The sequence below is a fragment of the Copadichromis virginalis genome, linkage group LG9, assembly GCF_057382275.1.
Source record: "Copadichromis virginalis isolate Kocher_CV1m ecotype Utaka linkage group LG9, C_Virginalis_male_GT1.1, whole genome shotgun sequence".
Taxonomy (NCBI): Eukaryota; Metazoa; Chordata; class Actinopteri; order Cichliformes; family Cichlidae; genus Copadichromis; species Copadichromis virginalis.
This window is the reverse complement of record NC_140626.1, coordinates 18053479-18075724: the sequence shown is the minus strand read 5'-3', so window position 1 is coordinate 18075724 and position 22246 is coordinate 18053479. Positions and strand designations below refer to the sequence as shown.

At 38.5% G+C, this 22246-nt stretch overlaps 2 protein-coding genes across 3 annotated transcripts in view; one reads left to right on the top strand and one right to left on the bottom strand.

Annotated features, from left to right (window-relative positions):
* Positions 1-106: 106 nt before the first annotated feature.
* Positions 107-12019, bottom strand: tfr1b (transferrin receptor 1b). Its single transcript, XM_085468000.1, has 19 exons — positions 11961-12019; positions 9945-9999; positions 9514-9721; positions 9223-9394; positions 8975-9112; positions 8536-8620; positions 8257-8379; positions 7836-7931; positions 7590-7729; positions 7232-7401; positions 7018-7137; positions 6841-6926; positions 6688-6751; positions 6416-6483; positions 6268-6335; positions 4291-4381; positions 3937-4164; positions 3715-3849; positions 107-2851 (listed from the first exon to the last, which is right to left on the bottom strand). The coding sequence occupies exons 2-19, from the start codon at positions 9975-9977 to the stop codon at positions 2639-2641; spliced, it is 2238 nt and encodes a 745-aa protein (XP_085324126.1). The 5' UTR covers positions 9978-9999; positions 11961-12019; the 3' UTR covers positions 107-2638.
* Positions 12020-19301: 7282 nt separating this feature from the next.
* sh3kbp1 (SH3-domain kinase binding protein 1) overlaps positions 19302-22246 on the top strand; it is a 45944-nt gene continuing 42999 nt past the window's right edge. For both annotated transcript variants that reach the window (XM_085467999.1, XM_085467998.1), the window contains exon 1: positions 19302-19677. In XM_085467999.1, the coding sequence (XP_085324125.1) occupies positions 19674-19677 (4 nt within the window). In that variant the 5' untranslated portion in view covers positions 19302-19673. The remainder of the gene's footprint in view (positions 19678-22246) is intronic.

Sequence of the window (22246 nt, the reverse complement as noted above, 5' to 3'; positions counted from 1 at the left end):
GAGAAAAACTTAAAAAAAAAAAAAAAACCCTCAAAGCTGAACCTGCCTTTAGCTATAACATAAACCGTAAGGATTAAGACAATGAAGGAGCGAGACAGTCTTTATGCTAAGCCAAAGGGTTTATTACAATTTTCTACTGAACATGGATGTCACGATAAAGAATGTCAACAACATCTGAAGTACAGAAATCAGTCTCAGTATTTTTCAGCAATACAGTGAGCCAAAACAAATTTTCTAATGATCACATTTCTAGTTCAGGATGTGGAGAAACTTATTCTTGTAATGGATGCAAGATAATACAGGAGTAGCTGAACTAATGAAATCGCTTAAATAATGAAACAGTTTTTCAGTGACTGATCCTTTTGATACGATTAGTAGCTTTTAATATCCTGTACTGATTTATGACATTTTAACTTGACGGTTATAACTCTACTAATTCAGGGATAACAATTCAAAAGGTTGGAATTATGATCAAACAACCACAAATAAATTTAATTTGGACAAGTGAAACTGTAATATTGTTCCACTCTGAGCTATACTTTAGTAACATGCAGTGAGGAGAAAACCCATGCAAGTGAATTCATTTGTGTTTTCAGTCACTAACAAAGAAAAGAGGTTTTGAGGTCACAAGGCTAACAGACCAGGTTTGTTGCTATAACTTTAATGATTATAGTGCACTCATTTCAACATCCTCCAGTGCTTAGAATTATTGTATAAGCAGTAAAAGCCTCATATGGACTGGATTCACTGGGAAGGCAGTAGGTAATTTAAAAAAAAAAAAAAAAAAAATGATAATGAAAGCAGCAGTTTCCCTGTTATGTCAATTAAATGTCGGAATTTTAAAATAACCTTGAAGGATAGGCAAGCCTAAGTCACATTAAAGTAATAATGTAGTTATAGACATCACAGCTATTAAAAGAGCGAGACCCTGTAAAAGCTTCAATATGCTACTGCAGGGTAGATTTAGGTGTGTAGCCCCTTTCTCCTTTTCCCAACCACTTCTCCTTGAGGATCAGCAAGTTACAATTTGATTAAATTAAGAAAAACTGATTAAACTCAAAGAGCAAAATTATGAATCTGATGCAGGTACTGACACTGGTATACTTTTATTGGTGCCACAATTTAAACCTAATTGGCTATGAGCCCCTACTGATTATAATAACCCTATAGACACAGAACTATCAATTCATATTGAAAAGTTAGAAATGTGAGTATTGAGTTTTTCCTAGCTGATTTATAACCAATACAAATGACAAATTGCTTTTCCCACCACCTCATCTAGATGACTTTGTTTATGCGCCGTTTGGAATAATGTCCTCATTTTCTACCTCGACCTGTACTGTCAATCCTGCCCAGATGAGGCTCACTATGATTAGAAATAGTATTAAAGAGGAAATGTATGCACAAACAAAAACAGTAGGAACCAGAAGAGTGCACACACTCTATGAAGGACAATACCTATATGCACACAAAACAAAAGCCCAAAACAAATAAATAAAGTATAAAACTCTGGGAAACACTGTTCCCGATAAGTTGTTCCACTTTTCAAGTGAAATATGAGAGACACTGCTCTCGATAAATACACGTATACAAAAAACACACCATGGTAGGCAAAAACTACCGTCACTGTTTATCATTATGGAAGGCACTGCTCCCGATAATGCGGTTTAATTATGGAAGGCACTGCTCCCGATAATGCGGTTTAATTATGGAAGGCACTGCTCCCGATAAAAATATTACAACTCATTAAATGCTCCAAAGTAGACAGTGCAACATAAAGGTCTCTTTGAGCTCAGAGGATTTAGTATTGTGCCTGCATTGCTTTTGTTTGTTTTTTTTAAACCTTATTTGACATTCACTTTGTCACCAATTGCAGAATAAACCTCTTTGCTTGTGATAAATAAACAATTTTCCACAAACTGCAGACAATTTTTTTGTTTCCTTGCCAGCTTTAGTCAGGCATTGGAAAAATCTCATTAAATACATTTTTTTTAATCTACCAAGATACAATTTTTATACCCTTAATTTCTCCACAGATGCACTTATGTCAGTCTATTTGTGAAAGCCTGCTTTTACAGCAGCTCAACGCTAAAGGAAGAAAAAGAGGGTAGAAAGATTAAACTTTATCTGGGTCTTTTTTTCCCAGCAACATTTGGAGTCATTTCTGTAGCAGATACTGCCGTAGGTTTCGACAGTATAACCGTCATAATTATGGAAGACACTGCTTCCGATAATGTCGTATAAAAAGACAAACAGCTTTATAGTGGACACTGCCACTGATAAATAATTAAAAAAACAAATACATATAAGGTCTTTTAGTGCTTTGATGGCAAGTGGTCGCAGCAAGGGCTTCGAGTCTACTTGAGAGGAGGTGGATTTGTCAGTAGCATTTCATTTCTTCAAGTAATCCTTGTTCACAGTTTTCAGCCCTACACTTTAACACTGTCCTCTTCGAGACTATTTGTGGAATTGATTTGAATTCCCCTGAAATCTGAGCATGAGCCTATAACAAAGGTTGGGGTTTCTGATTAACGGCTTGTGCTTTTAAGTGCTGATATTGGAGCGCTATGATTTACTTTCCAAAAAATACACATGCAAACACACAACTCCCACCCTCACATCTCTGCGTCCCACCAATTTAAATTTCTTCATCGAGGTCCCAGATGTTTCCCACCATGGCATTGGCACATCCCTGCAAGTTCCAGGTGGCTAAGGCCAGCTGGGTGTGGAGTTCATCCACGTCAGTAGTCTCAGCAATGGACGCCAGAGTGTGGGAGCCTCGGCCAAACAGTAGGTGACGGAAGGGAACCTTAAAAGGTGAGACGTATGGGGAGAGGAGGCTGTGCTCAACCTTTAGTTAAAAAACAAAAATTCACATAATTAGTAACTACAGAATAGCTCTTGCTCATTTTTTCCTTGTGGTTCCAGAAAAGAATGCTAGACTAGGTGTAGAAAAAGAGTCCCAGCTTTTTATTCATTTCCATCAGCTGGGATATAAGACACCAGGACGTCACTACACAGTAACTAACAGATAAGGTGCCATAAAACAACGTCGGCCACTTGTGTAGATTGCATGCATTTCCATGCCATGCATGTTTGCACGTTGCAATAAATCGATGCACCCACTTACCATTTCTTCTATCAAAATATAAAGCAAGGAACCTTAGAATATTGTGCTCAAGATTTTTTGCACAATATTTTAAGTTGGGTCAAACCACATCACTAGTTTTTTTTGTAATTAAAATACAAAATCCAGCATCTTGTAGTTTTTTTGTTTTGTTTGTTTGAACTTAAAACTCTTCTGCTAAGTAACAAAATGGCATGTCTGAGCTTTTGGTTAATGACAATCTTGTGTAAACCAACATTTTCTGATGCGAGCACAGCACTGCAACACAGACGCCAAGCTTGGTCTGTCAGCATCTGTGACATCTATAAACTGACTGAGCTTACAATTCCATGTGGCCTTAGTTTTCCTCTTTTAGTAAAAGAGGAAAACTAGGGCCACAGATGTTTTGCATGCTCGTCAAGCTCACAGTTGAGCTTTAGGTATTACAACTTACAAAAATTAGGAATGAGAGGGGAGAGACAAATTAGATTGAGGTTCATCAAACCTGAACAAATGAGGGGTACGGAGCAGAAAAGTATTTTCAAAATGTATAGTTTTTTTAAATTACAACACACGACCCAGCAGAGGTCTTGTAATACATGCATTACCATCATGATCCTGTTGTTGAGGATTCGACAGGCTTCTTTGTCATCCAAGTTGGTGTTGGCAATGTCATTGTAGAGGTTACTGGCAGCACGCTGGAAGGAGCCTCGTGCACGGTTCAACCAGCTGGGACTCAAATCCTTCACCAGACAAAACAAATATTCTTAATCACATGAAATTCATAACATGGATAAAAATGAAACAAAAAGAGTCAGGAAGACGCCAACCTGCGAGAGCAGCCGGATGTGTTTGTAGACGCCCACCACAGCCTTGGTGAGAGTTTTGCTGTACCGGTTCACATCCAAGCTCAGCAGGTGGTCGTGAACCAGGTGCAGGGCCATCTGACCAGCAAACTGCGCTGCTATCGCCGTGATCTCGTTGGTTTGATTGTTGGTTTCATAGTTAAGTTGGTCCATGGTGTCCAATTGAGTGCCATAATAAGTGTAGACCTCAGACTTAAGTGGAGAAACATACAGACAGTTCAATACACATCACTGTTTGCTTAATGTTTAAAACGACAAGCAGACTTTTTTTTTTTGTTTGTTTGTTTGTTTTAAATATATAAATGAACCACCCCTCACATTTGGTTTGATGAAGTGAAAGGAGACTGAGGGAATTCCAGAGAAAGCCAAGAAGGGATAGGCTGGGTCATCTATTGTCATCGGTCTCATTCTGCATGCAGGGAAAGAAGAAGAAGAAGAAAAAGAAAAAAAAAAAAAAGTTATTGTAGATGGGTAAAACAGAAAGAAACAAAGTAATCCCTGATTATCTGCTATGAAATAACTGCTTTAGAGTCATTTTTATAAGTGTTTAGACAGTTATTTTAAAGGGGCCAATTATACTTATTTTTGGCTCTAGTAGAACAGCTTTGTAGGACTCACACTTATTAATATTTTTTAATCTTATACAGAGCCTTTGTGTAGTCACTCAGCTCATCCTGTCTGAAACGAGCCATTTTAGCTCCTCTTCCTTACTTCCAATTGGTTCCCCACTTTCGAACAACAGGTGGATTGGGGTTACAACCGGAATACCTGGAATGACCATATTAAGCAATATTCCACTCGTTATGGCATTCAGAGCCGTGTGAAGCTCAAGCTTTTGTCTCAAGAGGGTGGTTATAAAACTGCACCAACATGTGAAAATATCTGGATTCTGATAACTGGCAGAAATTTGCAAGCTTAAAGAACATCAGATTTCACTGATTATTAGAGTCGTTTTACTGTACAAACTATTTAAGATCACTAGGGCTGCCACAAACGATTATTTTGATAGTCGACTAGTCACCGATTATTTTTGCGATTAGTCGACTAATCAGATCATGCATCCATTGGACGTAAAACGTACAGCTTATTGCACTAGCAGCATCTGCTCTTATATAACTATCATTAGCTTACAGCTTTAAGTGTTTAAGGTATGTGCTAACTAAAAATAAAGACAAGATGATAGTTTGTTTCGGTGGTGTTTAATAAACTCCTTGCTATCTAAAATCTAACAGGACACCGGAGTATATTCTCGAGCATCTCACACTTCTGATAATCAGTTGTCTGACTTTTATTCAGCTGTGTAAAAACTATAACTTTAATCTCAGCCAAACAGATTTACTCAGGAACAAATAAAATACTAAAAAAAAAAAAAAAAAAAAGCCAAACAATAACATTTTTAAGTTATCTAAATGACTTGTATATCATGTTTAACCTGATTAGTGAAAGATGGCGGTGGGTTTGAAAACGATTTGCCAGGAGTCCAGTGTTCTCACGGGCTCTAGTGAGCCTTGCCCCCGGCTAGCTATCGAGCTAGTGGGTAACAGACGTCTCCGAAAACGTCAGAGCACTTTTGAAAATATGTGGTGTCTTGATAAACTGAGCAGATATTTGAGATTTACACAGTTACATTCTCGCCTGAAAATATGTTAAACGTTTATTTTGTGACCCAGAAAGAATAATAAGAGTAATATTAAAACTAACTAGCTGCCGCCATTGTTGGAAACTGAGCTGGGCTGTGCTATGAATTCTGGGACAGAGCTACTTCTTCGGGATTTAACGGCAGCTGGCATCCTTGTACATGCAGTGCTGCCATCTTCTGTTTCAGTCCGTTATTACACTCTTAAATCCTACTACTTATTCCTGCATCTTTTGTGATCTTACAAAGCTTCAAACGACGCGTCGACTATTAAATCAGTCGTCGACGATTTTGATAGTCGACTAATCACGATTACGTCGACTAATCGTGGCAGCCCTAAAGATCACCTTTGCCAACTTTGAAAATATACATATTCTCACTCACACACACACACACACACACTTTAATTTTGCCTACATAAAAGCTTCGACTTGCAAATGTATATTTAATGTTTTAGGACTAGCTCATCAGCCAGATAGTTTAATAAATGAAGGTGTGCAATCTCAGAGTACAATCAATCATCATCAGTCAAATATTGTCCAGGGGCCTGTTTATAGTAAATCCATTTGTACCCTTCATATGCAAGAGTGTTCCTCTCTATTACTTGACTAAAGTTTTATGCACTGTGGTTCATTTCACTACACTGGTTTCCTACTTACACATTAGCCTCCCACATTGTTTCTCCTGCCATGTTGTACACCGTGCCAGCACCAACAGGACTATTAACCTTTAAGAACAAGGCAGATTACAGTCAGCACAAACTATCCATTTGTACGAAACGTGTATCACTATGAATCAGTGTAATACCTCTTTCATCGTGGTCTCAAGGAGGCTGTAGAGCAGTGGACTTGCTGAGGCCATAAAGCCCCCCTTACCTTGTAAAGGAGAGAAAAGAAAAAAAAAAAAAAGAAAAAAAAAAAAAAAAAAAAAACCCACACACACACACACACACACACACACACACACACACACACACACACACACACACACACACACACACACACACCAAAAGAGGTCAACTGACAAATGCCACCGTTTAAGTGCTGAGATGTCCTGCATGTGTAAATTTGTCTACATACCCATGACAACCCCATCCAGGCTTATGTAGGTGAACACTTTTTTGTCAATAGAGGCCATATAACCCTTAAAAAGGAAACAAACAAACAGATGAGACATGTTAAAACACTATCAACACAGCAGGCATTTCCTTTCAAAAGGTATTCAGTTCTCACCTCCAGCCACTCTGTAGCGCCAACACTTCCATATTCTCCTGCACTCCAGCTCGCAAACACCAGGCTTCTCTTGGGCCTGAACCCATCTATAGACGACATGATACTTCTTGCACTGCAGTCCAGTGTACCCAGTCCCACCAACTGTTGTTTGTATAGCATTTTGTTTTTATTCCTTACCATTCTCGACCATTTCACGGAAAGCTTTGGCCAGCTGCACCAGTACTGAGGTGCCAACAGTGGCTCTGGCGTAGCCGCTACCCCAGGCATCCCTCTGAGCTCCCAGTACAATGTAGCGATCTGCAGATTCATGAACAAATCCATCTTAATGTCACACGTCTTGGCCTAAGACTAAGCAAAAGCTAAGTCACGCCAAATAAAAGTTTAGTCTTACCAGGATCATCAAATCCTTTGATCACCCCAAACACATTATGGATCTCCTTGTTCACCAGCTTATTGTTGACCTCAACAGTGATGTTCTCAACGCCTCCCAGCCTGTAAGACACTTGCTTGAATCCACCTTTAAAACCACTTGTTTCATCTGGTTCAGGACCACCAATTTTCCTAAAAGAACACAAATGAAAAAAGTTTTAACTGTGGCAGATATATACTGAACTGAGGTGTCTGGCAGCTGTCCTGTTTAACTGATGCTGAGCCATGATCATCATGGTCATCACACAGCGGGTAAACATGAATGTTTCTTAATCTGTAGAACACTGTTCATGTCTGCATTGATCTGTGTGTGGCCTTACTGAAGAAGTTTTACAGCAACACTGCGGGTGATAGTCTGGGCTGGGATTTCGGGGAGGCCAGATGACCGAGTTGGGGGAAACTGGGTGTGGTTAAAGGAGGGGAATCCAGGGGTGTAGGGGTCACCTGAGCCCAGATGGACCTGAAGGGGACATGAAAACACAGATTCAGGTAAAGGGGGGGGGGAAATTCCACTATCATAACAAAACAACACTTTACTGCCTACTTGACTTATTTTACAAACTCACATGTCCATAGAGCACAGTGTCAGCTACATAATTGTAATCAGCTTCATCGGGGTAGATCAGAACAGCAGACGCCCCTCTATCTGCAGCATTGGCCACCTGAAAGAAGGGGAGGAAAAAAAAAAAACAAAAAAAACAAAAAACTAAATTTTGTTCCTGGAACAAAACCTGCTCGTCAGCTTCCTTAATGTAAATGAATCTCAAAGCCTTCCAAGTGAAGGCTGATCAATGTAAAAGATAAAAGTTTAAGCTGAATTAAATTGAAAGTTTTTCAATTTAAAGAAAACTTTGACAACCAGCTGTGAGTAACTGAACCCATTTCCTCAAAGTTGCAGTTAAATTTGAGTTACTCACAAGTAGAATTCATTTTTCTAACGCTTCACTCTGCTGCCCTACCTACACCATCTTCATCATGCACACATACCTGCTCTGCAAAACTGATCTTTCCAGCACGGACGAGCAGCACGCAGCCTTTTAACTCAACCTTATTTTTATTCACGATATCCAGGTCCTCTTTACGCCCATAGTTGCCGTACACAAGTTTGCCCTGTAAATACCAATTAATAGCAGTTAGTTAAATTAACAAGATACACAAGGTTTCTGAACAACAGTCCTAACTACAAATCTTCTGACATTCGTGGTTTGTGTCACAGGTTTCAGAAAGTGAAACTAAGGTGGTTCTTTGCCAAAGCTTTAGGCTCACCTGAACTCTGTCTGTAGCGCTGTAGGCCAGATACCCAGTAAGGCTGAAATCTTCTGAACCAAACTGAACCTTGTTTGGATTCTGGCTGCAAAGGAGAAGGCAAGAACCTGTTAAAAATTATTTTCCTTGGACACACTTTATTTTACAGGTTTGTGACATTTCAATCCATTTCTCGTCACAAACATGCATGTGTGTTCCAGTGTTTATTTAACAAATATACAACTTATAATGAAGCATTAGAAAATGTCAATGGACAAATCCAGGTGTAATTTGTAGAATTTATTTTTTTTGATTTTGTAACTCCTCCTTTTACACTAAACAGTTTGGTGTGCAAAACTCAAATCAGGAAATCACAGAGATAGAAAGCCTCCCTCTGAATTAATGCCACAATCATTTAATTAAATAAAAAACGTTTTTTTTTTTTTTAAGTTCCAGGTACCTGTCTGGGATCGGCAGCTGAACATAGTGGATGTCTGTCCAGGGATCCATCTCTAGTTTCTTGAATTCATCAAAGATGCTGTTTGCCAAACTCATGTCTTTATCACTTCCTGCTGAACACCCGGGATTTTCAAAGTCCCTGCAGAAAGGACATCTTATTTACTTTTTCTGTTGGCATCTCAGTTTAGTCTTGAAATGATTGACATTAAATGTGTGTTTGGTTTGAAGGTGTGTGCGTATTCAGTGTACCCTAGAGTCTTTTGAAAGGCCTCCCTGGTCATTTTCCTCGCAAGAAGTTGAGAGATGTTCTTGAAGTCCATCTCAACCTCTGCAGGTTGTGCAACTGGAGCTTGTGTCACTGGGCTGCAGTTCAGCAACTCCACTTTAGGTTTACTGTGACTGATATAACCAACCAGATAGCCTGGAAGACACAGCACACACCAAAACCGATTAAAATGTAGTACATACAAAGTACATAAAGAGTCATTTTCCTTTCTGTAGACTTGGATTAGTATAAGAGGTTTTCAGAGCATAACCTACCAACGATCAATATCAGCAGGGTTCCCAGGAGCAGGAAGGCAATGGAACACTGGCTATAATTTTGAGGTGCCGGCCTGAAGCTTGGTGAGCCCTCGGCCTCCACGTCTGTAAACTCCTCAGTGCCATCTTCAGACAGTTTGACCTCCAGATGCCTTTCTCCATTCTCTGTGGGCTGCAGGGGGAACCTGCTGTAACGCACACTTCTAACCTGGAGAAGATCAGAGTGAAAACTATGAGAGCGACACGCTCCAGATTCAGCAGCTCCATAAGTAGTGACAATGCTACAGTTGTTTTTAATAAAAAATAAAAAATTAAAAAAAAAAGCTAAACAAAGCTTGTCACTTTGCGATTGCTTCCGTTTTATCAGTTTGCTCATGATACAAACAATGATAAAGACGTGACAATGTGCAAAATGTAGGCTGTGAACGTACCACGCCGTTAAACGCCAATCTCATCTGATCCATCGCTCCTGGTTTTGTTGTTGTTCTAAAAACAGAATATAGAACAAAGAGGCGATGAGGCAGTGGGCAGCAAAGAGAGAGGGGCCAGGAGAGCGCACGAGAGAGAAGGGAGGGGGGGGGAAAAAAAGAAAAAGGAGGACGTGCAGCAAGTCAGGTAACAGAGCAGCTATTCATGGAATTGCTGGGTGGAGTGTTTCCTCTACACTAACTGCCTTAAAAACCTTATTTTATATACAGTAAAACCTTGTTTTATATACACGGTATTCTCTATCTGAGCTGTGGATCACACAGGATTTGGCTTTTCTGGTTGTTTTTGGGAATGCAAAGAATGCAAATATGTGCAGGAAAGACTTGGACGATAATGGAGGAGACACAAATCCCTTAAGGGGTCAGGAAGGACATCTGGTATCAAAAAAAAAAAAAAAAAAAAAAAAAAAAAAAGCCAGCGCAGAGCTGCAGGGGCTGTCTCCTGTGGTCCCGCACAGACGACAAGTTAACAGAAAATAAGTAATTGAGCCAGTTCTCAAGTAAAATAAGGATAAAGAATAGTATTCAATTGTCTTTACAGTACCATGCAGTTTACAGCTCTGCTTGGCATACAATACTGTGTCACCTTATGAAGGCTGTGCTGTTTGTTGTTGAAATTTGTTTTATTAACACTATGTGGCTCAAAGTGCATATAGAGTGAGAATCTGTTTAACTATATACTCTGTATAAGGGAAGAATGAGATCTGTGCAGTGCAGAATTACAGCATCTCTTTCTGCTATCCAGCCCTCTCATCTACAAGATGTGGGCCTGTAACAAACAGGAGCAGCCTGCTTCTTAATATATTACATCCATCAGTTAACCAGCGCACCCAATGGTTGGCACGAGTGGTTCATACTAGCAATGTTTAGTTTTCTAATCAACTTACAGGGGAGTAATATTACAGCCAGTACTAAAGATGTAATAGTTTATGTCTCTCTGCTGGACAAACTGTACTGAAATGAAACTATGGAACATTATCATACCAGCAAACATCAGAAAAAAAAAAACTGTAATTGTTGGTCGACTAATATCAGTGACCAAGTTTATCACATAAAGGCACCACACAACAAAAACGTTTCATCATTTTTTTTTTGGCATTTAAAAACACCAAGAACGTAACCAGGAAATATATACTGAAAAAATAAGCTAAAAATATTTGTGCTATCTAAATGATGTCTGCTTCCTTATGAGTTACCGTATTTACTAATCTTTCTATTGAAACATGCCATGTGTGGTTTACTCAAAGGAGGAAGATTTCCCCATGTGTCACGTCCTTTGAAGACATTTTGTCAGCCTGCAGATAATACAAGTACTTCCTGCTGCAGTGCATCTTACAGCCAGCAAGTAACATAGTTTAATTCAATGATCTTCAAATAAATCCTCCCTCCATTAAGGATAAGGCTTACATACATTTATAAAACATTACCAGAGCAAGCAGGAATGAAGCAAGAATTTTAGCCCTGGTTTTGTGTGTTCATGTTCTGTTCTTTTGTATACTTCATCTGTTTGTATGTTGTATACTCTTTGTTTGTCCAATAAAGTTCATTAAATAAATAAATAAATAAAGTTCTAAAACAAGAAGCCGTTGGGGAGTGGTTCCTGAAGGTTACATCATGTACCAGCTCTAAGTGAACTTACACTTGCAGGCCCAATCTTAATAATAACGCAGAATGCGTTGTTATTATTAAGATTGGGCAAAAATAAAAGCATTACATATATGTTTTACGGCTAACTATAACAGTGAAACATGGTGGCAAGAGAGTGCATTGAAAAGCCAGGTGACATTGCACACTATTAAGATCATTAGCAAAACGTTCGTTTAACACATATTCTGAGTCATTGCTTCACAGGAATCGAATGAAACGCACTGCAGCTAAAGAAAAGGCTTTCTTTTCAAAATTAAAATACATTCGCGAATGATTGATTGATTATTATAAGACCAAAGCGAGGACTCTCACCTTCTCGACGTTCTACAACGTCCGCCTCCTTACTGAAAAGATTCCTTTCTTTATAAAGCTGTGCCACTTCCGGGTCGTCTGTTAACACACATGCGCAGAGCCTGTGATTTGATGTGCGGAGAAATGTGTTATACATCTGTACAAGTATAATTTAATGAACAACTTAAAATTATCTCAGGAAAATTTACTGATTTTTTTTAGTTGTTTGGGTTTTGTTTTTTTTGTTACGTATGTTTAATAAGTTTGGATAAAGAAAACATTAAACAGAGCTTTTCTGCCTCCAAAAATTACACCTTTAAACTGTAACTTTGTGATACTAATAAATGTATATGTATTTTTTTCACATGATTTTTTTAAAAATTGCATGACATAATAGTACATGAGCTACACAAAAATGTAATAATTAAATAATTATCCAGGTTTATCTTTTGCAGTGTCTCCATTAGAAATAATGTTATATGCAACTGCTATTATTTTATTTTACAGCCCATTTATGGAGCAACATCTATACTATTTTAATTTTTACGTCTATTGACATTATATTTGTGTTAACCTTACGACAGACTGGCAACCTGTCCAGGGTCATATAACCCTCCACGGTGTCCAGGGACAACCCTCACTAGGGTTTAAATACCTGGGACTCCCCCACCTGCCAAAACCTGGATCAATGATAACCTACACATATATATGTAGCTTTTAGCATGATTAGTTGATCCAGTATGAACTTTTGGTACCATTTACCATAATTAAAGAATTACAATGTATTTATGTATTTCAACAAGTAACAATTGGACCCTTAGAAGACGTTTGTACTTAATAGCTTTCCCACAGTTTTATTTGTCCATTACTTTTAAAAGGTTGTGGCTATTTTTCTTCTGATCTTGTGCAGTGTAGCACTTGTAGTACATTACAAAACTCGCCATTGTTAGCAGTGCTGAGAAATATGCTTTATTAAGTGGGTGGAGTTTGAAATAATGAACCTGGATTGTTGAGGCCAGGCTTCACATACCACACGACACCAATGCTTCTGTGAATAATGACTGAATTGTTGGCATGCTCTGTTCCTTCATTTTTATTTATTTTTTTAATCAAATGCCTTTTGTAGTCTACTTCCTTTTACCAAAACAAGCAGGACAGGAGGAACAAAATACTGAACAAGCACACATTTATAATTACGCCTCATTACTAACAACCACCCACTATAATACAAATGAATGGGAAATCATGCTGCTGTACACAGCCATCTGTGGAAGACACTTACAGTAACTTTAGCTCATTCTGTGATGTCAATACTGTGATGTATCCATGTGATGTGGTTAATGCTGGCCTGAGAAGACATTTCAGTCATCCACTCATGTGACAATTGTTTCTTCTCACTGAAACAGATCTAATTAGATCTGTAACATCAAAGACCTCCACGGCACCCTCTCTTTTTAAAAAAATAAAATGTACTTTTATTTGTATTTAACAGTTAAAAAAAGCAAACAAATAACCAAACAATGCAGTTTGGTATTCAAACCATCAACAAGGATTTAAACAAATTTCCTAAAAACTAAAAAGACATTTCTAGTCATGTTGTACCAAGAGAATCTTTAAAACCTGTAGAACTCCAAAACAGTGTAAATGAAAAATCCATATACTTCTGCACCTTCTTATTGCTTGAATGCTTCAATTGCTTGACTGGTATTTTCATGAATGTAAAAAAACAAACAAAAAAACAAGGAGGAAAAACTACTTTTTAACAGGAAGAAATGTCAGACAGAGCTAGGTTCAGGAAGGGGCAGCCATTTGTCATTAACAGTTGAGGGTGACAGATTATTTCATTGCTTTATTGTTCTGAAAGATTTCCCATCAGAATTTTTACAGAATGTTTACATGTGGTGAGGGCTTAAAGAGACAGGAACTTGGTAAACAGCTTCTTTAGGCTGATATCTCTATTTAACACAATGATAAAGGTTTGTATGCTGAGACGTTTTGGAGGTTTTTTATATTAAGCTTAAAAATAAAAAAAAATGAAATTTTATTTCATGTTTTAAGTATTTTTATATGATTTGATGCATATTTTATACATGTCGTTTTAGCATCTATTTAAATTAACTTAATTTAGAACATTCTTGAAGATAACTACCCAAGTAAGTGCCAAGAGATATTTCTTAGTTTCCTGATGAGCAACTTGCTTTTCAGCAAACTTTTCTCTCAGTTGCAACCATCAGACATGCTTTAGTGTTATGAAACCAAGATCAAGCTCTTAGGGCAATTTGTTGAGATGCACAAACAGTCTTGTAGAACTCTTAAGATTTAATGCATTCATGAAAAAAAGCTAAGCAAATGGTAGTAAAACTATAATCTAATGCATAATATAGTGCAAGTATTTTAATACTTAATATCAGTAGCCACAAACAAGATGTTGCTTTTGCCATCCCGGTCCCACCTTTAGTCCCCATCCTTGCAGATAAAAGCGATCAAGATTTTCTCAAATGCAGCTTTTTATTTTTTTTCATATGTGATGTACAAAATCCCCCAAAAGGTGCTAGAAATCCTTCCCACAGTATTAGGAACTCTTGTTATGTTTTTCTACATTTACAGTAGAGGGCAAACTATAACTAAGGCTGAATCCATTATGTAATACCAACCCTCCGCCAGATGGGGTCACCTTAGTGCTTTGTGATAAATTATTTTTCTCTGGAGGATAATAACCACCATCTCTGATGATAAAACAATTCTTCATCCTTAAAGCAGCAGCATCAGTGTGTGTGAGAAAACATCCTGTTGACACTGAGACAGTAGAAACTAACAGTGTTGCATTTTGTTGATGTCTGTTATGGCATTAAATTTGTGACATTTCAACTCCCTGTTAGGGTCCCTGGGTCATTGACCCAGTGTTTTGTGTTTTTGGTTCTTTGGTTTTGTTATTTCATTATATTCTAGCTTTGCTTTATGGGTTTTAGGATCATTCTTAGTTTAGGTTCTCTGGGTGGGGTTGGTTAGAGTTTTAGTGTTCTGGTTTTCTGTCTGTGTTCCATAGTTGCTGTCTTCCCTGTCTGCTGTATCCCCACATCCAGTCAGTGTTTGTGTCTGCCCTGGTCCCACGTCTCTGTTCCCTCTGTAGTGCCTGCATGTGAGTCTGTGTTATGTGTTTCCTGTTTTACTTTGAAGGTCTCTGTCTTATCTCAGTGTGTTCAGTTTACGCTTCTTTGGTCTCGTCAGTTCTGATTTGTCCCAGCTGTGTTTCCCTCCTGTTACTCATTCCCTGATTGCTCCCTCTGTGTATTTAAGCCCTGTGTTTCTCTGTGTCTGTGTCGCGATCTACCGTTTTCTTAGCTGTGTGTTCTGTCATTTCTCCAGTTTAAGTTTGTTTTGAGTTTTTTCAGTTATGTTATATTTTTGAGTACCTAATTAAAGCCTTTTTGAGTTCACGTCCGTCTCCGGAGTCTGCACCTTGGGTCCTATTCCTGCCTGCACACAGCCACACCTAACACTCCCACTGTGACTATGGTTCATTAAATGACACCATTAAAAACAAAAAAACATTAACATTGATTTAAATTACTTAAGTGATGTAATAGAATTAAAATAGAAACGTAGGAGACTGAAGACGTAATCAAGTCGTTTGTGAAAATAAAGGTTCTTCTTTTTGATAACGATATTGAATTAGTTACAAATTCTGTATTGCCATTTAGCATAAAAGTAATAAAAAGGTCAAAAGTCAATATCATAGGCAACTTCATTGTCAATTCTGAAATATGTACAAAACATACACAGGACCGAAACATCATTTCCCCCTAACTAGCATGTGCAAGTCGAAGCTTATCATCGAGTTACGAGAGTATGAAATGTAGATGTGAACATAAATATCTGTAAGTATGAGTTATGTCGTTAAAAAGCTACTTAAATTATCAAAATTAAACTACTTAGTATGCAGAATAATCTCTGCCGATGCTATATTTATATATGTAAATGTTATTTTCTCCTGCTCCCTTTTTCACAAGGGGTTGCCAAAGGGCTTAGCTCTGCATATTTGAATTGGCAGATTTTTTTTAACCAGATGCCCTTGCTGAATGAATCATTATTAATGATGTATAAATATGAATGCATTTCAGTCCTACAATCCCACATACCATAGGGCAACGGCATTAGTCAGCATATCAAATGCATTTGAGAAGAGCTTTTGTATTTGATGCTTTTCTTTCATTTCAACTAAACATGTAATATTTAAGAATCCTTACTTGTTTCAAAATGTGTGATTTATTTATAAAGTTTTGGAATAATTAGAAAAATTAGTGGCTTTGAAATTGTAAATATGAATGACATTTTTTGACTTGAAAGATTTGCAGTAACCCTGACAACAATATTGTCAAGTCAATATGGGAAACAGCTAATAACATGTTGTTTAAGTACTACATTCTTTCCACATTATGATTTAATAACACAAGAAGACACAAAAATAAGCAAATCAATCAAAAAACTTGTTAAGCAGCTTGTTTCAGGTTCACACATAGCTAAAAGAAAAGAGCATAAGCGTCTTTTTTTCCCCTCTCTTTGAAGCTAAGCTAATGTTGGCTGGTGCTTCATGGTTGTCATGGTAATCACAGTAAATTTGTAGCATTCTCATCCAACCCTTGGCCAGAAATACTGAATCTGAAGATTAATTTGGTGTCTTACACAAAACAGGAGTGTTGTATTGTTTTCTTTTATACTTAATAATATATCACATGCCACTCTAGTTTACAGCAGATAGAAGCTTGCAGCACTGTATCCACAAAATCCCTCACACATGCAAGTCAAGGTCAGACAACTATCCCTGGCGTCACGAACACCTGAGATGCGTTGACAAATATAGTCTATCTACATTCATGTGAATGCCATTTCTGCGGCGTACTACAATTTATCATATCAGATCTCCTTTGGTGTCAGTAGAGCAGCTTGTTCTGTCAATGTACGCCAACTAAGTCACAGCTGATTGTGAGAAAAAATCCTGGTCTCTTTCTGTCCGATATCTGCTGCATCATTTCATCGCCCTCTTTCTGCTGCTGCCAGCACATTCTCCCCTACGTGTGGTTTGATCCAGAGAGGGCAACAGCACTGCATCAGCATGGTGTGAGAGAGCGTAATTATGTGTTTGATGGTGTATAAAAGTCTGAATACTGTCTCTCACAATCAGAACACTATATTACAGTCAGCATATTGTGTCTTTCACGTTAATTTTAGAACAGCCTTATTCATCAGCAGAGGCCAAAGGCAAGGTGGAGGTCTGGAAACACTCTTATTTCTTAGCAGGATTAAGCAAAAAATAAATAAAAAATGCCAGCCTGAATTTCATAAAAGTTGCTTGACAAGTTGAATATGGGCACAGGGAAAAACCCGTTATTTGCAGATACCAAATATGTCTTTGGCACTCGCATAGGCACAGGATGTGTTTTCCAAGGTTCTTCGCAGTTACAGTTGGTTGTCTAGAAATTTGAGCTTACACAGGTGTGAGACTTTGAGCTCACACCAACTTCAAAGGCTGTTGGAAATATTGACATATTTACTGAAACCCACATAAACTACCCAGATCCGGAGTGTTCTTATTTTTAGAGAAAAGGCATTTCAGAAAATGCTATTTTCCAAGTGAATCCATTTTTCCAAGTATTGAGGGATGAATGTGCAGATTTGGATGAATTGGTTACAGAAAATATTTATTTTATTTGTAAAATGATTGCAAATATAACTGTTATTTAATGTAATACAATGGTATTCTCTTTATGTTATTACATAAATATTTTTTTTCTGCATCCAGATTTCTTAAGCTCAAAATCCTAAAGATTGAGTAGGTTCAAACCTATCTTTCTTATGCTCTGTAGCACTTTTTAAGCATCAATGCAACGATGCAATGGCCAAACAAACAAGCAGAACAAACCAGTTGATAGTATTTGTCCAAGATGGAGTAGTAAATCAGAGGAAGCAGAAGATTACTGGATGGAATAAGGGGACTGTAAGATGTTGGTGGTCATCAACCCGTTTACAATTCCTCTAGAAATTCCCATCACCTACTTGAGGCGAGACTTGCGGCTCTGATCTAAACACAAATGACCTACTTTGTCAAACCCACAGTCCCTTGTGACAGTACATTTGAGAGGAATATGTTCTGGTATAACGTAGCAAATTGCATGGAAGTAGTGCAGCAAGGCTTGAAAGAGAAAATCTTCCCAGGGGAATTTGCAAGCAGGGGCTTTGCAGGAACATCCACAATAAAACCACATAAGGACCTGGGGATGAAAGTATAAGTAAACCATCAAGACAACATCAGAGGTGGCAGAAAGCTGCAGTCAGCAGCTGCAGTAGAAAAGAAATGATCAATGTTGGGCAGGAAAGTGAGCAGACTGTGGAAAACCTGGGGTAGATAGTTGTAGGATCCCAGAACTCACAGAACACCGAGGATGTTGGGACACCCACTGACATCCCAAATAACAGGTTTTCATAGCTCCACAACCCTCCAACAGGTGCTGCCAACTCTGAATGATAGAGGAAGGGCAAGTTAGCACATCTGTAAACAAATAGGCCTCACCTGCTGTCTTTTATTGTTTCATTTCAGATCTAATGTGGTTGAATAAACAGTCGAAATTCTAAAATTTATGTCAAAGGTTTACATAACCTATCAGTAAAAGTAGTTAGAGTGTTCAGCTATATAATACACATAGAGGCAGTCAGAAATCCACCTGCACGCACTGTGCACACAATGATGTGAAAAAGCATTGACAGCATTTCGAAAGTTTTTTTTTGCGTTTTTGTTTCAGATCCAATGAATCTCAATATTAGACAAAGATGACCTGAGTAAATGTTGATTCAGTTTTGATATAACGGGAAACGGCTGTCCTGACCTACCTGGTCCCATGTGAAAAAGTCATTTTCTCCTAAATCTGGTTGTGCCACTCTTGGCACCAAGAACTGTTTGTTTGTTTATTTTGTTTATTTTAATTTTTTTTACCATGAGGCGAATGTCGTAAATTTGAGGTATTTAAACAGGATTTTTATTCAAACTGGCTGTATGAGATGAAACTGCTTTAAAAGGTTTCTAACATAAACTTGATCAAATGTGGGAATCCTTCCATAGACCTCAGTTCTTCTCTTAACTTACCTGACTTCCATTCGTCGTTCTGATATTTACTGAAAAGTAGTCACAACAAAAAAACAAAAAACAAGCAAAAAAACAAAAAACAAACCCATGTTACACTTTCCATTGCACTGCACAGCGCGTTTTTTGGGTGTTGGGATTTCCTGTCCCATAACACAGAATTTGTCCCTGCGCCATCTGCTCCGAGTACATCACGCGTGGTGCAACACATTGCGTCACAGCGTGTTCATAACGTACCCTCCTGCTGTGGCTAAATACGAATGGGGAAGTCAGAGTTTACACGGTGCAATTGAAGGCAACGCGGGAGAGAGAGGGAGAGAGAGAGATTCGTTCATCAGCTCCTTTTCCGTCTCTGGTCACTCGCTCTGCCTCCTCTGCCGTGTCACCGGAGATAAAAAGAAAAAAAAAGAAAAAAAAGAGGAAGGAATATGGTTTCGTGTGACGCTCCTCCCGTTTCAGCAGCGCTGCTGTAGCGGATCTGTAGCACGAGCAGGAGGCTGGGGCTCGGTCCGGCGCAAACCCCCTTTATACCTGAAACAACCGCCTTCCCCGTTACCGAGCAGGCTGCAGGAGCACTACCAGCACACCGGGACACATAAATGGGTAAGGTGACGCTTTTTTCCTTTCTCTCTCTTTTTATTAGCTTGTTCTTTGTAGAAATTCCCAGAATAGCCTCCAGTGCCTCTGCGCATCTGGATGGGGACAGGAATCAACCTCCGGTCCAGATGCGCGCAGGGTTCAGCCTCTCTCCTTCCTCCCCACCTCACCTCCCCTGACGTCGCTCCATGCATAGCAGGGCTGTTTCGAAGGCGACCGCAGGCTCGGGGTTGTACTCTCGCACATCAGGCTTTATTCACGATTAGAAAGCCCGCGCGTGGGAGTTGCAGCGCGTCCGCACGGGAGCGATTTTAGGAAAGCAGCGCCGGGTAGCATTGATGAGTTGCAGATGTTGACACGTTTACATTCGCTCTCTGTCTGTCTGCCCATTGTGTCCCACGAAGTCTCCCCAGCTCTGTGGATGAAACAGGCCTTACCGTTCTCATCATCGCCATTATTTCCCACGGCACTGCGTTGTTGCACGCAATTCATGACTATTAATTACCCACAGAGTCCGCGGACGAGTAATCAATTACAAGTACAAATGAGCGGATTGTCTCACAGGCGTCATGCAGACTCGGAGGTTCAACTTTGGTTTCCATGCTACTTTCCCCCCTCTTTTTTAAAATCTCTAAAAGAATTCCTTATATTTATTATTTGAACGGCTGACTCACAGATCAGCAGCACTCTCTACAATTCTGAGCAGTAATTAAGATATTTTGCAGATATTTTCCAGTTACATCCTATTGCTTTTAAATACTTTTTTTTTTTTTTTAAATTGGAGGTCTCTCTCTGCAGGCACGTAAACAAACTACAAGGCTGACCTCAGGGGAAGCACGCTTATAAACAACTTTCAATGCTGGAATGCCAACTGGGGAAAGCAGTAAATTACCCCAGAGGCCCACAAATCCCTGTAGTCACTATGTTAAGGTGTTCGGCTTTTAAACAGATCATAAATATGGTGTAGGGGAAATGTTTACAGGTTAAGAATTCACCACTAACACGGTGCACAGTCTCTTAGTTCATTCTTTTTATAGGTTACAGGATGACTCATTCACACAAACTGCTGCTTAAAAGAGAAAAAGACAGTAAAAGAGCACACGGATATGACCTTTTTAAACCCAGTAAGCCTTATTGGTTAAATATATAACAAACCAATCTGTTGTTGTTGTTAATCCACTCAAGTTAAATTAAATTATTTTTAATCAGCCAGGACATGTTTGACCTTATAGCTGTCATTAAATCACTTTTAATTGTTCAAACATACATGCCAATTAAGTAGCATTTAAGGTGGGTTGGAGTAGGCTTCTTTTCTCTGGAAGAAGACACTGTGCTGGTAATTTTTATACAGTATTGTAGCCCTTCATCCATGGTTGGTTTTTGATTTAGCCATGTGTTAAGAGAAAAAAGCATATTCTCAGAAACTAGACAGTGTTTTTTTTTTCAAAGCTTTAATAAAAAAAAGGGTATGAACCTAACCTCGCCCTTAACTGAAGATGGATCGGCATCGATTTGCTGCACGTTTACAGGTTAAGAATTATTATTAAGTTAATTGGTTAATTACTCAACTCCAAGGTATTGTCCTGAACTACACCTGGAGTATTGTGTCCAGGTTTTACATTTACTTTGAACAAACACCAGGGTGGTCAAATATGAGAAACACCTCTGAATGTACAACCTGAGTGCCAACTATGGTTTTTGATGATTAACATATCAATAACAGCCTTTATTGAAGAAGTGCTAGAATGATTCAATTAGACCGAAACCTAACTCTCTGTGACCACCTGAAATGTAGCATTTTGCAAATGTTTTCTGGTTAAAAAGATAGTTAGCTGAGCAACCAAGGATATCAAGTTTATGTATATATAGTGCAGTCAACTGAAAATCCTGAGTTATGATAACTTTAGATAGCTCGCCTCTTGTACATTTTGTAGCTCAGGCCACTGGGTGTAGTTCCTAAGTGACACTGTGTGCCAAGGGACTCTAAACATCGTAAGTATTTTTAACTAAGCACTTGAATTCGTAATGAACTCATTAGTGATGTTTAATTTGACAAACATCTAATCACCCTTGGATTGAGCAGCTTAAACTCAGAGTATGTCATCTCTTAGTTAGGTAAACATAAAAACCTACAATTTTTATAACGTTTCAGCATCAGTAAACAAGTATTTGTATATTTAACTGCGTTTATTTACATTCGTAGTTTCACTTCATATTTTTCTCTGGGCATCTACACCCCCATTCTGCAGTGGCCTTATAGTTTGAGAAAGCTTGCGTGCTTACTTGTTTGCGTGTTCCTGCACACATCGTACAAAATGAAGGCCCAGACATCAGGCTTACAGTGGATTGCAGCTTTGTGTAATGCTTCAGTTATCAGGGAAAAAATAAAAAGTGTCAGACATTCTTCTCTTTAACCTTCAGAGGCTCAAAAGTGTAGTAATAAAAAGGCTTTCTTTCTTCTTTTTTTTAAAGTCTTTACATTTTGTGCATTCAACCATTAAACACAAAGACAATAAACTTGTTAATATATGCAAGTTTCACTACTGCCATTATGATACTGTTTGGCCAAGAGCTG

Bases quoted from the DNA above. Each gene is read 5' to 3' on its own strand.
- tfr1b (XM_085468000.1), bottom strand. From the start codon at position 9,977: ATGGATCAGATGAGATTGGCGTTTAACGGCGTG. The intron at 9,395-9,513 runs GTAGGTTATGCT...TGTGTCTTCCAG, and splicing joins CCTGCTGATATTGATCGTTG to GCTATCTGGTTGGTTATATC. The intron at 6,927-7,017 runs GTAAGGAATAAA...TGTCGTCTATAG, and splicing joins CCGTGAAATGGTCGAGAATG to ATGGGTTCAGGCCCAAGAGA.